The 13,026-nt window shown below is 37.3% G+C and overlaps 1 protein-coding gene across 5 annotated transcripts in view; it reads right to left on the reverse strand.

The window, feature by feature from the left end:
- The window catches only part of HIBADH (3-hydroxyisobutyrate dehydrogenase), a 200,385-nt gene that overhangs the window by 112,590 nt on the left and 74,769 nt on the right, over positions 1 to 13,026 (reverse strand). Inside the window, exon 1 of one of the 5 annotated variants that reach the window (XM_049893329.1) lies at positions 6,249 to 6,495. The exons of the other annotated variants lie outside the window; for them this stretch is intronic. Within the exon in view, the coding sequence (XP_049749286.1) occupies positions 6,249 to 6,313 (65 nt within the window). The 5' untranslated portion in view covers positions 6,314 to 6,495. Of the gene's footprint in view, positions 1 to 6,248; positions 6,496 to 13,026 lie in introns of those variants that run through there. 5 annotated transcript variants of the gene reach the window in all.

Here is a 13,026-nt window from a genome sequence, read left to right on the forward strand (position 1 = left end):
GAGGACCTATACCTCACATCATACACAAAAACTATTTCAAAATGGATCAAAGACCTAAATATAAAGCCCCAAACTATAAAGATCATGGAAGAAAAATTAGATCAATGCTAAAAAAAAAAAAACAAAAAAAAAACCGAGGCCCAAATACACGGCATAACACAATACAGACCATAGCTAACAACACACAAACTTCAGAAGATAAATTAGATAAGTGGGACCTTCTAAAAATTAAACACTTATACTTCATCAAAAGAGTAAAAAGAGAACCTACAGACTGGGAAAAAATTTTTGGCTACGACAAATCTGACAAATGTCTAATCTCTAAAATCTACAGGAAAATTCAATACCTCTACAACAAAATGTCAAATAATCCAATTAAAAAATGGGCAAACGGTGTGAACAGATACTTCACCAACAAAACTTTCAAGTGGCTAACAGACACATGAGGAAATGCTGGTGATCACTAGCCATCAGAGAAACGGGAATCAAAAGCACAATGAGATACCATCTCACCCCTATATCACTGGCATGAATCAAAATGGTACTTTGATCAAAGTGGGAATGCAAAATGGTATAACCATTTTGGAAAAGCTTTTTTAAAAAGCTAGAAATAGAAATACCATATGATCCAGCAATCCCACTCGTAGGATTATATACTAGAGAAATAAGAACTGTCATATGAACAGACATATGCACACTCATGTTCACTGCAGCATTGTTCACAATAGCAAAAAGATGGAAACAACCTAAGTGCCCATCAACAGATGAATGGATAAAGAAGCTATGGTACAGACACGCAATGGAATACTATGCAATCATAAAGAACAATGATGAATCTGCAAAGCATCTCACAACATGGATGAATCTGGAGGGCATTATGTTGACTAAGTCAATCACAAAAGGACAAATATTATATGAGACAACCACTATAAAAACTCATGAAAAGGTTTACATGCAAAAAGAAACAATCTTTGATGGTTACAGGGAGGGGAGGGGTAGAAGGGAAAAACACTGAACAGACAATAGCTAAGTGGTAACTCTGGTGATAGGTAAGACAGGACACAATACTGGGGAAGCCAGCATGACTTGCCCAAGGCAAGGTCATGGAATCTCCACAGACACACCCAAACCTCCTAAGGGATGGAATTACTGGGCTGAGGGCTGTGGGGACCATGGTCTCCAGGAACATCTAGCTCGATTGGTATAACATAGTTTATAAAGAAAATGTTCTACATTCTACTTTGGTGAGTAGCATCTGGAATCTTAAAAGCTTCTGGTCTCACCCCGTCTGGAGAAAGGGGGAATGAAGAAAACCAAAGACACAAGGGAAAGATCAGTCAAAACAACTAATGAACCACAAGTACCACAGCCCCCACCAGACTGAGTCCAGCACAAGTAGGTGGTGCCCACCTATGACCACTGATTGCTCTGACAGAGATCACAATAAAGGGTCCTGGACAGAGCTGGTGAAAAATGTAGAACAAAATTCTAACTCGCCAGAAAAAGATCAGGCTTACTGGTGTGACAGAGGCTGGAGAAACCCTTATACTGTGGCCCCCAGATACCCTTACAGCTCAGTAATGAAGTCATTCCTGAGGTTCATCCTTCAGCCAAAGGTTAGACAAGCCCATAAAGCAAAATGAGACTAAATGGGCACACCAGCCCAGGGGCAAGGACCAGAAGGCAGGAAGGTACAGGAAAGCTGGTAATGGGGACCCTAAGGTCGAGAAGGGGAGCGTGTTGATATGTCGTGGGGCAGCAACCAATGTCACAAAATGATATGTATATCAACTGTTTAATGAGAAACTAGTTTGCTCTGTAAATCTTCACCTAAAGTACAACAATAAAAAAAGCTCTGTCTAGTGAGAAGAAAGAGAAAAACTTCAACTTGCCCTTTCACCCTATCATTCCCACTTTTCCCTTTTCTTCCAAGGACCCCAGTTTTTAAACTGTTTAGTGTACCATCTAATCATAGTGGGGCACTGGTGGAGCAGCAGTTAAGTGTTTCACTGCTAACCAAAAGGTCAGCAGTTTGAATCCACCAGCTGCTCCTTGGAAACCCTATGTGGCAGTTCTACTCTGTCCTACAGGGTCATTATGAGTTGGAAACAACTTGATAGAAATGTGTTTGGTTTGGTTGTTTTTTTTTTTTTTTCTAATTATAGTGACCCTTTTAAGTTTCAGGTCTTCTCAACTGATTGATCCCTGCTCCTCTTTGAACTTAATCTGAATTCAATGAAATTTCCTAAAAGCAAATTGTCTGAAGCCCTGATACTAAAGAAAGAGAGGTCTCATTTATTATATAAATATGGTTGGAACCATATTTAATTGCTTTTAACTTGATGGTTGACTCTAACGCTTCCATTAGATGTGGGTGTCATTCTTGTGCATTATCACTTTACCAGTGCTAAGTTTAACACACTGGGCATAACAGCAGTTCTTTGTCTGACTTTCCTGCCTGCAAGGGGTTCAATGGCAGAGAAATGACATCTAACTGAAATTTTATTTTGATATTAAACAATGAGGAGTGTACTTTATAAAAGAACTGTTTCTCTAATGAATGCTGCAAACGGCAAAGAATATCGAATATACCATGGACTGCCGGAAGGACGAAAAAATCTGTCTTGGAAAAAGTACAACCAAAATGCTCCTTAGAAGCGAGCGTGGCAAGGCTTCGTCTCAAATACTTTCAACATGTTACCGTGAGAGACAAGTCCCTGGAGAAGGACATCATGCTTGGTAAAGTAGAGGGTCAGTGAAAAAGAGGAAGACCCTTAACGAGATGGACCGACATAGTAGCTGCAATAACGGGCTCAAGTATAATAATGATTGTGAGGATGGCACACGGCCAGGTAGTGTTTCATATTATTGTATACGGCGTCACTATGAGTTGGAACGCACTGGATGGCACTTAACAACACAGCCACAGGTAAGTAATCTAATAATAATCCCCTGAGAGAAAATGTAGGACCAGTATGCCAGGCTACTGTGCTAGGCTTAGAAATGTATAATTTAAACATGAAAGTAGGAAGGTTATAGTTTAAAGGCAGTTAATTTAACAATCAACTCACTCTAGATCAAAGAATTAGCAGGGCAAGGTAGAACAACAACTCATTCATACATACGACAAATATTAAGGAACTACCATTATGTACGGTACCAGATATCATAGAGAACACAACTAAGATATAGTCGTTGACTTCAACAAGCTTAAAATCCAAGAGGAAATAAACTATATATACAAACAATAGTATAAGCCAGTTAAGAATAAATAACATCACAGAAGTATAAAAAATAACGTTGATACAAAAGAAGGACAATTCACCTGTTTTGGAGACTTCAAGGAGGTAGCAATTGACCTGGCCCTCTAGGATGGTTAGGGTTTCAAATAAAAAGAAAGGAGGAAGGGCACTCCATGTAAGAAAAGGAGCATATGTATACGCAAAAAAGTAGGAACGCTAAGAAAAAAGGAAATGTACTAGGCGCTGTATAAATACTGCTGTCATCATATCCTATCATTAAGCCCATCTTTCAGCTGAGAAAACTGAAGCTTAGTGAGTTTAAGTAAAATGCCCAAGGCCTTACTAAATTGTAGACTCAAGAGTCAAATCCAGCTAGTCCGACTCTAGATTTTTCACTTTTACCCACTACATAAAACTGCCCTCCATTCTTCTTAAAGGGTGTACAAAGAAACATCAAGAAATTAAGGTTAAAAGAAATAGTGCAACCATAATGTAGAAGACTGGGAACATGCTAAATAAATGGATTGCGTTTTGTAAGCAAGAGGTAGTCATTGAAGGGTTCGAGGAATAGAAATGATATGATCAGACCTATGCTTAAGGAACAGAAATGAGATAGTAGTATACGATGGATGAACAGGAAGAAAAGCCTGGAGGCAAGATGACAAGTATAAAAATGACAGTGCTATTCTAGGTCAGAGTTAAGAAAGGGTGGTGGCCATGAGAAAAGAGACATGAAAAATATTTCAAAGACAGAAGTAAAAGGATACTGTGATTAATTACATTATTAGCTAAAATCAGGAAAAGAGCAAAGATAACAGCAAGAGAATGGTGATATTAATAACCTTAATACAGACTCAGGAACAGGAGCTGGTTCGGTTTTAAATAGGATAACTGTGAACTGTCAGTGAGCTGAAATATGTCCAAAAGACTGTTAGAAATATAACTAAGGTTTCAAACACAGTTGATAATCATCTGTTTCAAGGTGGGAACTGAAATCACGGGAGTTGATAAAATCATCAAATGACAGAGAGGCTGAAGGACAAAGCCCAAGGGAATGTCTACATTTAGAAGTCAAAAGAAAGAAGAAACCAACCCTAAACTGACACAGATGTTAGGACTATTAAAAGAGTTATTATAACTGTAGTCCATATGTTCAAAAAGTAGAGATATAAGAGATATAAAAAAAGATGCAAATGAAATTTCTTGAGATGATAACTACAACTTGTGAAATGAAAATTACATTGGAGGATTAACAGCAAATAAGACACTGCAGAAGAAAAGATTAATGACCTTGAAGGCATAGCAGAAGAAACTATCTAAAATACAACACAGAGAAAAAAGAATCAAAAAAATGAAAAGAGCATTCATGAATTACGGGGCAACTCTAAGCAGACTACATATAATTGGAGTTCTTAAATAAGAGAGAGAAGGAGAAACTGAAAAAATATGTGAATAACTAATGGCCAAAAATTTTCCAAATCTGATGAAAGCTATAAACCCACACATCCAAGAAGCTCACTGAACCCCAAAGCAAGAAACATGAAGAAAACTACACCAAGCACATAATCAAAATGCTCAAAAGCAGCCAGGGAGGGGAGAGAAGACACTATGTACAGAAGAAAAAAGGTAGGGTGAAGGCCGATTTTTCCCTGGAAACAATGTAAGTGAGAAGACAGGGGAGAAACATCTCTAGAGAACTGAAATATGAAACAACTGTCAACCTAAAAATCTATACCAGTGAAAATATACAAAAACAGATATTTGCATATGCAAAGGGACATGAGAAAATTTGGGGGGATGATGGTTATATTCACAAGCTTGATTGTGGTAATCATTTCACAGATACATAAATATATCAAAACTTATCAAATTGTGCACTTTAAATGTGTACAGTGTATTACATGTCAACTACACAATAATAAAACTTTTTAAAAAGTCAACATGTTTATAGAAACAAAGAAATAAGAGGGGAAAACAGTTCTCTAGTAAAAGACACTAATGAGACATATCAACTAAATGCAATGTATGAATTTTGTTGGATCCTGGTTTAAAAGAAAAAAGCCATAAAAGACATTCTTAAGGAAATTATGGAAATCTGAATATGGATTGCATGTTAGATAATACCATGGAATTATTAACTGTCTTAGTGAAAAAATGGTAGTTTGGTTATGTAGGAGAATGTCCTCATTTTTAGGAGATTCACGCTGAAGTATTTAGTGTTGAAGTGTCATGATGCCTGCAATTTGCTTTCAAATGATTCAGGGTGGAAAATGTATATATTCAAAAAGAAACAAAGCCAATAAGGCAAAATGTTAACAACTGTTGACTGTAAATAGAGTACTCAATGGTCACTTTATTATTCTTTCGAGACCTTCTGTTTGAATTTTTCCATAGTAAAACAAGGGGGGACAACTTAGCATATCTACATGTAAAAAAAATCACAAATTGATGACATAATACACAAAACAAACTGGGGAAAATACTTGTAACACATTTAAAGGGCAAATACTTCATATGAAAAGAACTCTTAAAAATCTGGAAAAAACGTGAATAATCCAATTTCTTAAAAAGATAAGAAAAGATTACAAATGATAGTTAACACGTGATTTAGAACAAAATATTGGGATCATTATTCCCTGTCCTTGAGCATAGCGAATGTGACCCAGCTGGATTTGGGCCCACGAGGACTCACAAGGATACATCAACTGGGCCCTGAGATAAAGACAATAGACGGGACAATCTTGGAAATTATCTTTTAGGGAAGAAAAATATCTTTTAAGGAACTTTTCACATAAAGACAATCAAACAGCACACAAAAGACTTCCCACTCTTACCTTTTTCTATTAGCATTTAGTGAATAGAAAATTTGTTGGACCCATGAAGACCCTCCAGATTGCTGGTTACTGAATTGTTAAGACATTCAAAATGTAGGATCACAGTTTCTAGGCAATCTGTGAAAAGGTGAAGTTTTCAATGGTTTTGTCCATTTGTAATGCTAATACATACTGAGGACTCTGTAACTTTCCTTGGACTGGAACAGGCTGTGGCAGCAGGCTTGTCCGTTTTCCCATTCTTGCCTATTCTGTCATATCCTTAGGCTCGGGCAGACGTGCTTGTCTGCTTCCTACTTTTGCCTTTTTGAACATATGCTGAATAAAACTTTCTTTCTGCTTTACTAAACTCTGTGATGTTTTTTACCCTACAACACAGGAAATATGTAAGTGACTAACAAAAACTTGGAAAACATACTCATCTTCTTTTATAATTACAGAAATACAAAACAAAACAATATAATACCATTTTTTACTTATCAAATTTTTTTTTGTTGTTTCTTTGATAAAACCCACTGTTGGCAAGGAACGACTGATAAAAATAAGCACTCTCATACACTGTAGAATTATATATTAGTTCAACCTTTTTGGACGGCAATTTGAAAAAACACATCTACATTTTAATTTTAAAATGCACGTGCTCTTTGACCCAGCAATTCCATTTCCAGGAATTTATTCTATAGATGAGGGGGTAGCAAACCTTTTCTTAAAGGATGAAATAGTAATTATTTTCAGCTTTGCAGGTTAAGGATTCCGCCATAACTATTCAACTCTACTGCTATGGCTTGAACCAGCCGTGGACAATATGGAAACAAATGGGTGTGTTTGTGCTCCTACAAAATTTATTTACAAAAACAGCTGGGCAGCTATGGGCCATAGTTTGCCAACCCCTACTACAGAGAAACTCTGAACAAGAACACAAACACATGGTTTATTACAACACTGCTTATAAAGCAGAAAAACTGCAAATAACTAAATATACATTAATACTTGATAATTCACAGAAAATCAATATAACAGAAATATTATGTAGATGTTTACAGGAATGTATCTATCTGAAGTATAAAGAAAAATCTCCAGCATAAATTTTTAAGTGAAAAAAGGCAAGATCCAGAACATTACACATAACATGATACAGTTTATGAGAAGACAAAAGAATAAACATACATTAAATTTTCCTGTAAGCAAACATAAGAAACAATAGTTGCATCTGGAGAAGTGAACTAGTGGATCAGAGTTGGAGAAATGATGCTTACTTTTCATTCTATATAACCTTTGGAGTTTTTACCACGTGCTTTAGCTTTTATAAGTTCTTTTATAACAAAATAAATAGAGACACAGTATCTAATACATGTTATGTCAATGAATGACTAGAGACAGGTTTCCTCAAAATACAGAGATAAAAGGCAATTATGAAGTAATTACAGAATAAAAATGGTGATAAAGTGGATCCGAAAAGGTAACCTGTGTTTGTAGCAAACACTGAAGGTTGACTCTCCAATGTCCTTTCCTCCCGATCCAGGGTCAGGTTCCAGACTGTCTAAACCAATCACGATAATGCCATCTCTTTGCCAATGACTGGTTCAGGAATTGGCAGCCATAAGTCAACTTAGGCCAATGTGGTTTAAGAAAAGATGTGCTCTACTTCTGTTTTGTTTGAAAATTTCCGTAATAAAAAGTAAAGGTAGCAAGGACAAGGGAAGAGTCAGGAAATACTGAAGGGGAAAAGAAGTGGCTCAGTATAACTCTTTGGCAGCCAGGGGAAAGAAGACCCAGACAATGGATGTTACCCAGAATTAGGGCAGGACATAGGGGAAAATATTAGGATGTTATCAAAAGCATCAGTGAAATTCCTGACGATAAATAGGTTTGAGGCCAGACAGAGACAAACTTAGGGAAGGACTTAATGAGACAAGGACAGGAACGCGTGTTTAAGTTCTCGAGGGAAGAGAATGGGGCCTTCACTTACCTTTGCTTATGGCAAGTTAGAGAACAAACCAAAAAACAAAACCCAGTGCCATCGAGTTGATTCCAACTCATAGCAACCCTATAGAAGGGCAGTATAATTTGATGTTAAAACAGAAGAGGTTATTTACTGATGGTGATAATGGGTTTAGAAACCCTAGATTCCTCCCCAGGCTAGATCACTTCTCAGATGTACGCCCTTGAACTAACAAATTACTTAATTTCTCTAGACTGCTGAGTTTTATCAACAAGAGTACCTACTTCAGAAGGTTATTATAAAGATTACTTAAGATAATGTATGCAAAGCATTAAATAGTGCCTGAGTCAATAAATATTAGATACTTTTACTAACAATGGTCAAGAAGAAGCATTGAGGTACAAGTCTTATGCCAGCTGCCTCTTTTTGCCCAGAGGGTTGGAAGTGCTGAGGAGTTAGAAGAAGGAATAGAAAGTACTTTAGGGGATCCCCCGTATCTGGAGAAAGACAGCTTTTAGCAACAGAAGGAGTGCTTGAAGAATATAAAAGAATTTGCTCCAAAGGGGCAGACAGTCAAAAGGACATAATGGAATCAATATTACCCTAAAAGTAATCAAACATAAATAACACAACTTCCTTTAAGTAAAAGTCCTGACAATGGAGTACAGAAAAAGCAAAGTTAAACCTCAGATAAAATCAAGCTGCAAGAAAATCAGTCAACATAATACAAAGGTTATATTGGTTGAATGGTAAAGAAACTAGCTTGAAAACTTCACAAATTTAGTTTTATCACTCTGATTTAAAGAAGCATGGTAAACTTTTGTCTCTAAACTTTACAACCCCGAGTTGTCCAAAAGAAGCTAGGCTAGGACAGTATCTCTAAACACATAGATGTAAATTTATAGATTATGACCTCTTGCTCCAATGGGACATGGGCAAAATTATCCATATGTTGGTAACCTGAAGTGCTACCAAACATGAGGCTACCCTAGGTATCAAAATGCAAAAATTAGTAACAGGTTAATTATTTTACATTTTCAAAGGTTTTTTTTTTCCCTAATCAAAGTAATGCATGTTCACTGTACAAAATTGGGAAATACAAAAAAAGTATAAAGTCTTAAGGAAAAAGTTAATCTCAATATAATAAATAAAAGTAATCACTGCTAACATTTTGGCATCACCCTCCAGTCTTTTTGTATGTACGTTTTTCATTACATCATGAGATTATATTGTATATACAACACTGTGTCCTACTTTATCACATGTCATAAGCATTCCATTTGCTTTAGTGCTACAAATTACTAGACTAAGGGTGGTAACTTATTCTGAAGGCCTTCATGATCTGAGTCCAAGTTATTTTAGAAATAAATATTTTCCCTATGTAATTTCACAAGGGAAATTTCAGTCCCAGTGCAGTTTTTTTCGGAGCTTCATGTGCAACCCCAGAAACTAATGCACATTTTATTTACCCTACAAGTTATGTTGCTTTGGAAATAAATTTCATACACACAAAAAGGGGCAATTATTTAAAAAATTTTATTACCATTTCTATATATGATGCTGGTTAATTTTCCCATTCTACCTTTGGTCAGGTGGTAACTTTTAAGATAATATGATACAAATTATTTTTCCATGTACATGTTGGTGAGTCACAATGACCCTGAAGGGCCTATACTTGTGGAATTTTTCTCTGTACAAAGAAGCCTGAAACTAAATTTAATTCCTTTCAAGATAAAATATAAAACTTATTTTTATTAATTGATGATGAAATAGTAATGCATACATAATTTAATACTGTTCATTTTTCTATTTACTTTTAGATGCTTTAAATATCTTAAAATTAAGATATAGTAACCTATACGGTTACTATAAATCAGAATCGACTCGGCAACAGTGGGTTTGGTTCAGTTTTACTAACCTAGAACTTTTAGGTCTCATTTTTTTTTTAATAATAAATTATATGGTCGCTTATATTATTAGCATTCACTTGATATAAACATTTTAAATACACTGAGTTGACAACACTAAAATGTTACTATTTCAACAAGAAGGGTGCATGGCACCAGCAAGGCTGGCATTAATCCAAAAAACACAAAATAATAAATGTTGGAGAGGCTGCGGAGAGATTGGAACTCTCATACACTGCTGGTGGGAATGTAAAATGGTACAACCACTTTGGAAATCTATCTGGCGTTATCTTAAACAGTTAGAAATAGAACTACCATACAACCCAGAAATCCCACTCCTAGGAATATACCCTAGAGATACAAGAGCCTTCATACAAACAGATATATGCACACCCATGTTTATTGCAGCTCTGTTTACAATAGCAAAAAGTTGGAAGCAACCAAGGTGTCCATCAACGGATGAATGGGTAAATAAATTGTGGTATATTCACACAATGGAATACTACGCATCGATAAAGAACAGTGACGAATCTCTGAAACATTTCATAACATGGAGGAACCTGGAAGGCATTATGCTGAGCGAAATTAGTCAGAGGCAAAAGGACAAATATTGTATAAGACCACTATTATAAGATCTTGAGAAATAGTAAACCTGAGAAGAACACATACTTTTGTGGTTACGAGGGGGGGAGGGAGGGAGGGTGGGAGAGGGTTTTTTATTGATCAATCAGTAAATAAGAACTGCTTTAGGTGAAGGGAAAGACAACACTCAATACATGGAAGGTCAGCTCAATTGGACTGGACCAAAAGCAAAGAAGTTTCCGGGATAAAATGAATGCTTCAAAGGTCAGCGGAGCAAGCGCGGGGGTCTGGGGAGCATGGTTTGCGGGGACTTCTAAGTCAATTGGCAAAATAATTCTATTATGAAATCATTCTGCATCCCACTTTGAAATGTGGCGTCTGGGGTCTTAAATGCTAACAAGCAGCCATCTAAGATGCAGCAATTGGTCTCAACCCACCTGGAGCAAAGGAAAATGAAGAACACCAAGCCCACATGACAACTAAGAGCCCAAGAGACAGAAAGGGCCACATGAACCAGAGACCTACATCATCCTGAGACCAGAAGAACTAGTTGGTGCCCGGCCACAATCGATGACTGCCCTGACAGGGAGCTCAGCAGAGGACCCCTGAGGAAGCAGGAGATCAGTGGGATGCAGACCCCAAATTCTCATAACAAGACCAAACTTAATGGTCTGACTGAGACTGGAGGAATCCCGGCGGCCATGCTCCCCAGACCTTCAGTTGACACAGGACAGGAACCATCCCCGAAGACAACTCATCAGAAATGAAAGGGACTGGTCAGCGGGTGGGAGAGAGATGCTGATGAAGAGTGAGCTAATTATATCAGGTGGACACTTGAGATTGTGTTGGCAACTCTTGCCTGGAGGGGGGATGGGAGGATAGAGAGAGAGGGAAGCCGGCAAAATGGTCAAGAAAGGAGAGACTGAAAGGGCTGACTCAAGACGGGGAGAGTAAGTGGGAGTAGGGAGTGAGATGTATGTAAACTTATATGTGACAGACTGATTGGATTTGTAAACGTTCACTTGAAGCTTAATAAAAGTTATTATAAAAAAAAAAAAAAAAAAGAAGGGTGCATGGTTTTATTTTCTTACTGTTCCTAGACTCTAAATTTGCATAAACTTTTTTTTAATTCTTAAGACTTCAATGTCAAAAAAGTAAACATTTTTGAAGTGAAATTAACAAAAATGTTTAAGACAGTTTCATAGAATAAAAACAAATGAAGTGTTTTAAACAATCACCATAAAAGAAACATTTAAATGTTATCATAAATCTATCTTCTCATAACATCTTTGGTCCAAAGAACCCAAAGTACAAGATTATAAGCCAAAGTAGACTAACCAGCATTGTATAGGCTCTCCCAGTTAACAGTCAATTATTACAGCCGCTGGTCTCAAACTCTTGCACCATGAGTTGTAAGAATGCCTACAACTCATAAACGTACACCAAGGATTCATTAAAACATCATCAGAACACCTTGTAAAACCACTAAATAGCAAATATGTCTTCCTCAGCTAATCAGGACTGAAAGAATTATGCATTCATGTGAAAACTGGTGCTGCATTTACTACTACTGTGCAAAAAAAAAGGGACTAATGCATTTTCCTTTAAAGTATCTCCAAAGCAGGAGGCATCTTTCATGCAGCTCAGAGTGGTCACACTCAAGTGTGGCAGATCCTGTGAGTTTGTGTCTTGTTACAATACTGAGATTCCTATCAGACATCTGTTCTCTTGCATCACATGGAGCCTGCGTTTCTCAAACGAAAAAGGAAATGCACTCTTCTGCATAGGTTTTATTGAGTGGGAGAACTCTTTACTTTTTTAAGCCAAGAACAGAAAAAATTAACAGCAAAGCTTTTTAATCCTGTGTATGAGCTCTCAATACAGTGCATCATTACAACTCTCAAGCTTTCACAGGAAAACACTGGGAGTGTCCCCACAAATCAACCAAAATCAAACTGATGAGGAATCCTGGTGTGGTAGTTAAGAGCATGAAATGAGCAAGAATAAAGAACTCCTTTCTAGATCTCGACGGCACCGGGTTTCTAGATCCCATTTGTTGTGTGTCATCCATCCATTCCGACTCATAGGTCACTAAGACCCTACTACTAAAAACCAAAAAACCAAACCTGGTGCCCTAAAGTCAATTCCGACTCATGGCAACCTTACAGGACAGAGCAGAAATGCCCCATTGGGTTTCCAAAGCTGTAATCTTTAGTGAGCAGGCTGCCACATCTTTCTCCCACAGAGCGACGGGTAGATTCGAACTGCTGACCTTTCGGTTAGGAGCCGAACGCTTTAATCACTGCGCCACCAGGGCTCCTGAAACCCTACTAAAACCAAATAAGCCAAATCGACTGCTATCAAGTAGATTCCGACTCACAGCGACCCTATAGGGATTTGCCAAGGAACGGCTGGGGAGATTCAAACCGCCGACCTTTCGGTTAGCAGCCGCAGCTCTTAACCACTACACCAACCAGGCTTGGACACTCTACTAAGTCCAAAAACCAAACCCATTGCCGTCG

This window comes from Elephas maximus, chromosome 8 (genome assembly GCF_024166365.1).
Source record: "Elephas maximus indicus isolate mEleMax1 chromosome 8, mEleMax1 primary haplotype, whole genome shotgun sequence".
In the NCBI taxonomy this organism is placed as follows: Eukaryota; Metazoa; Chordata; class Mammalia; order Proboscidea; family Elephantidae; genus Elephas; species Elephas maximus.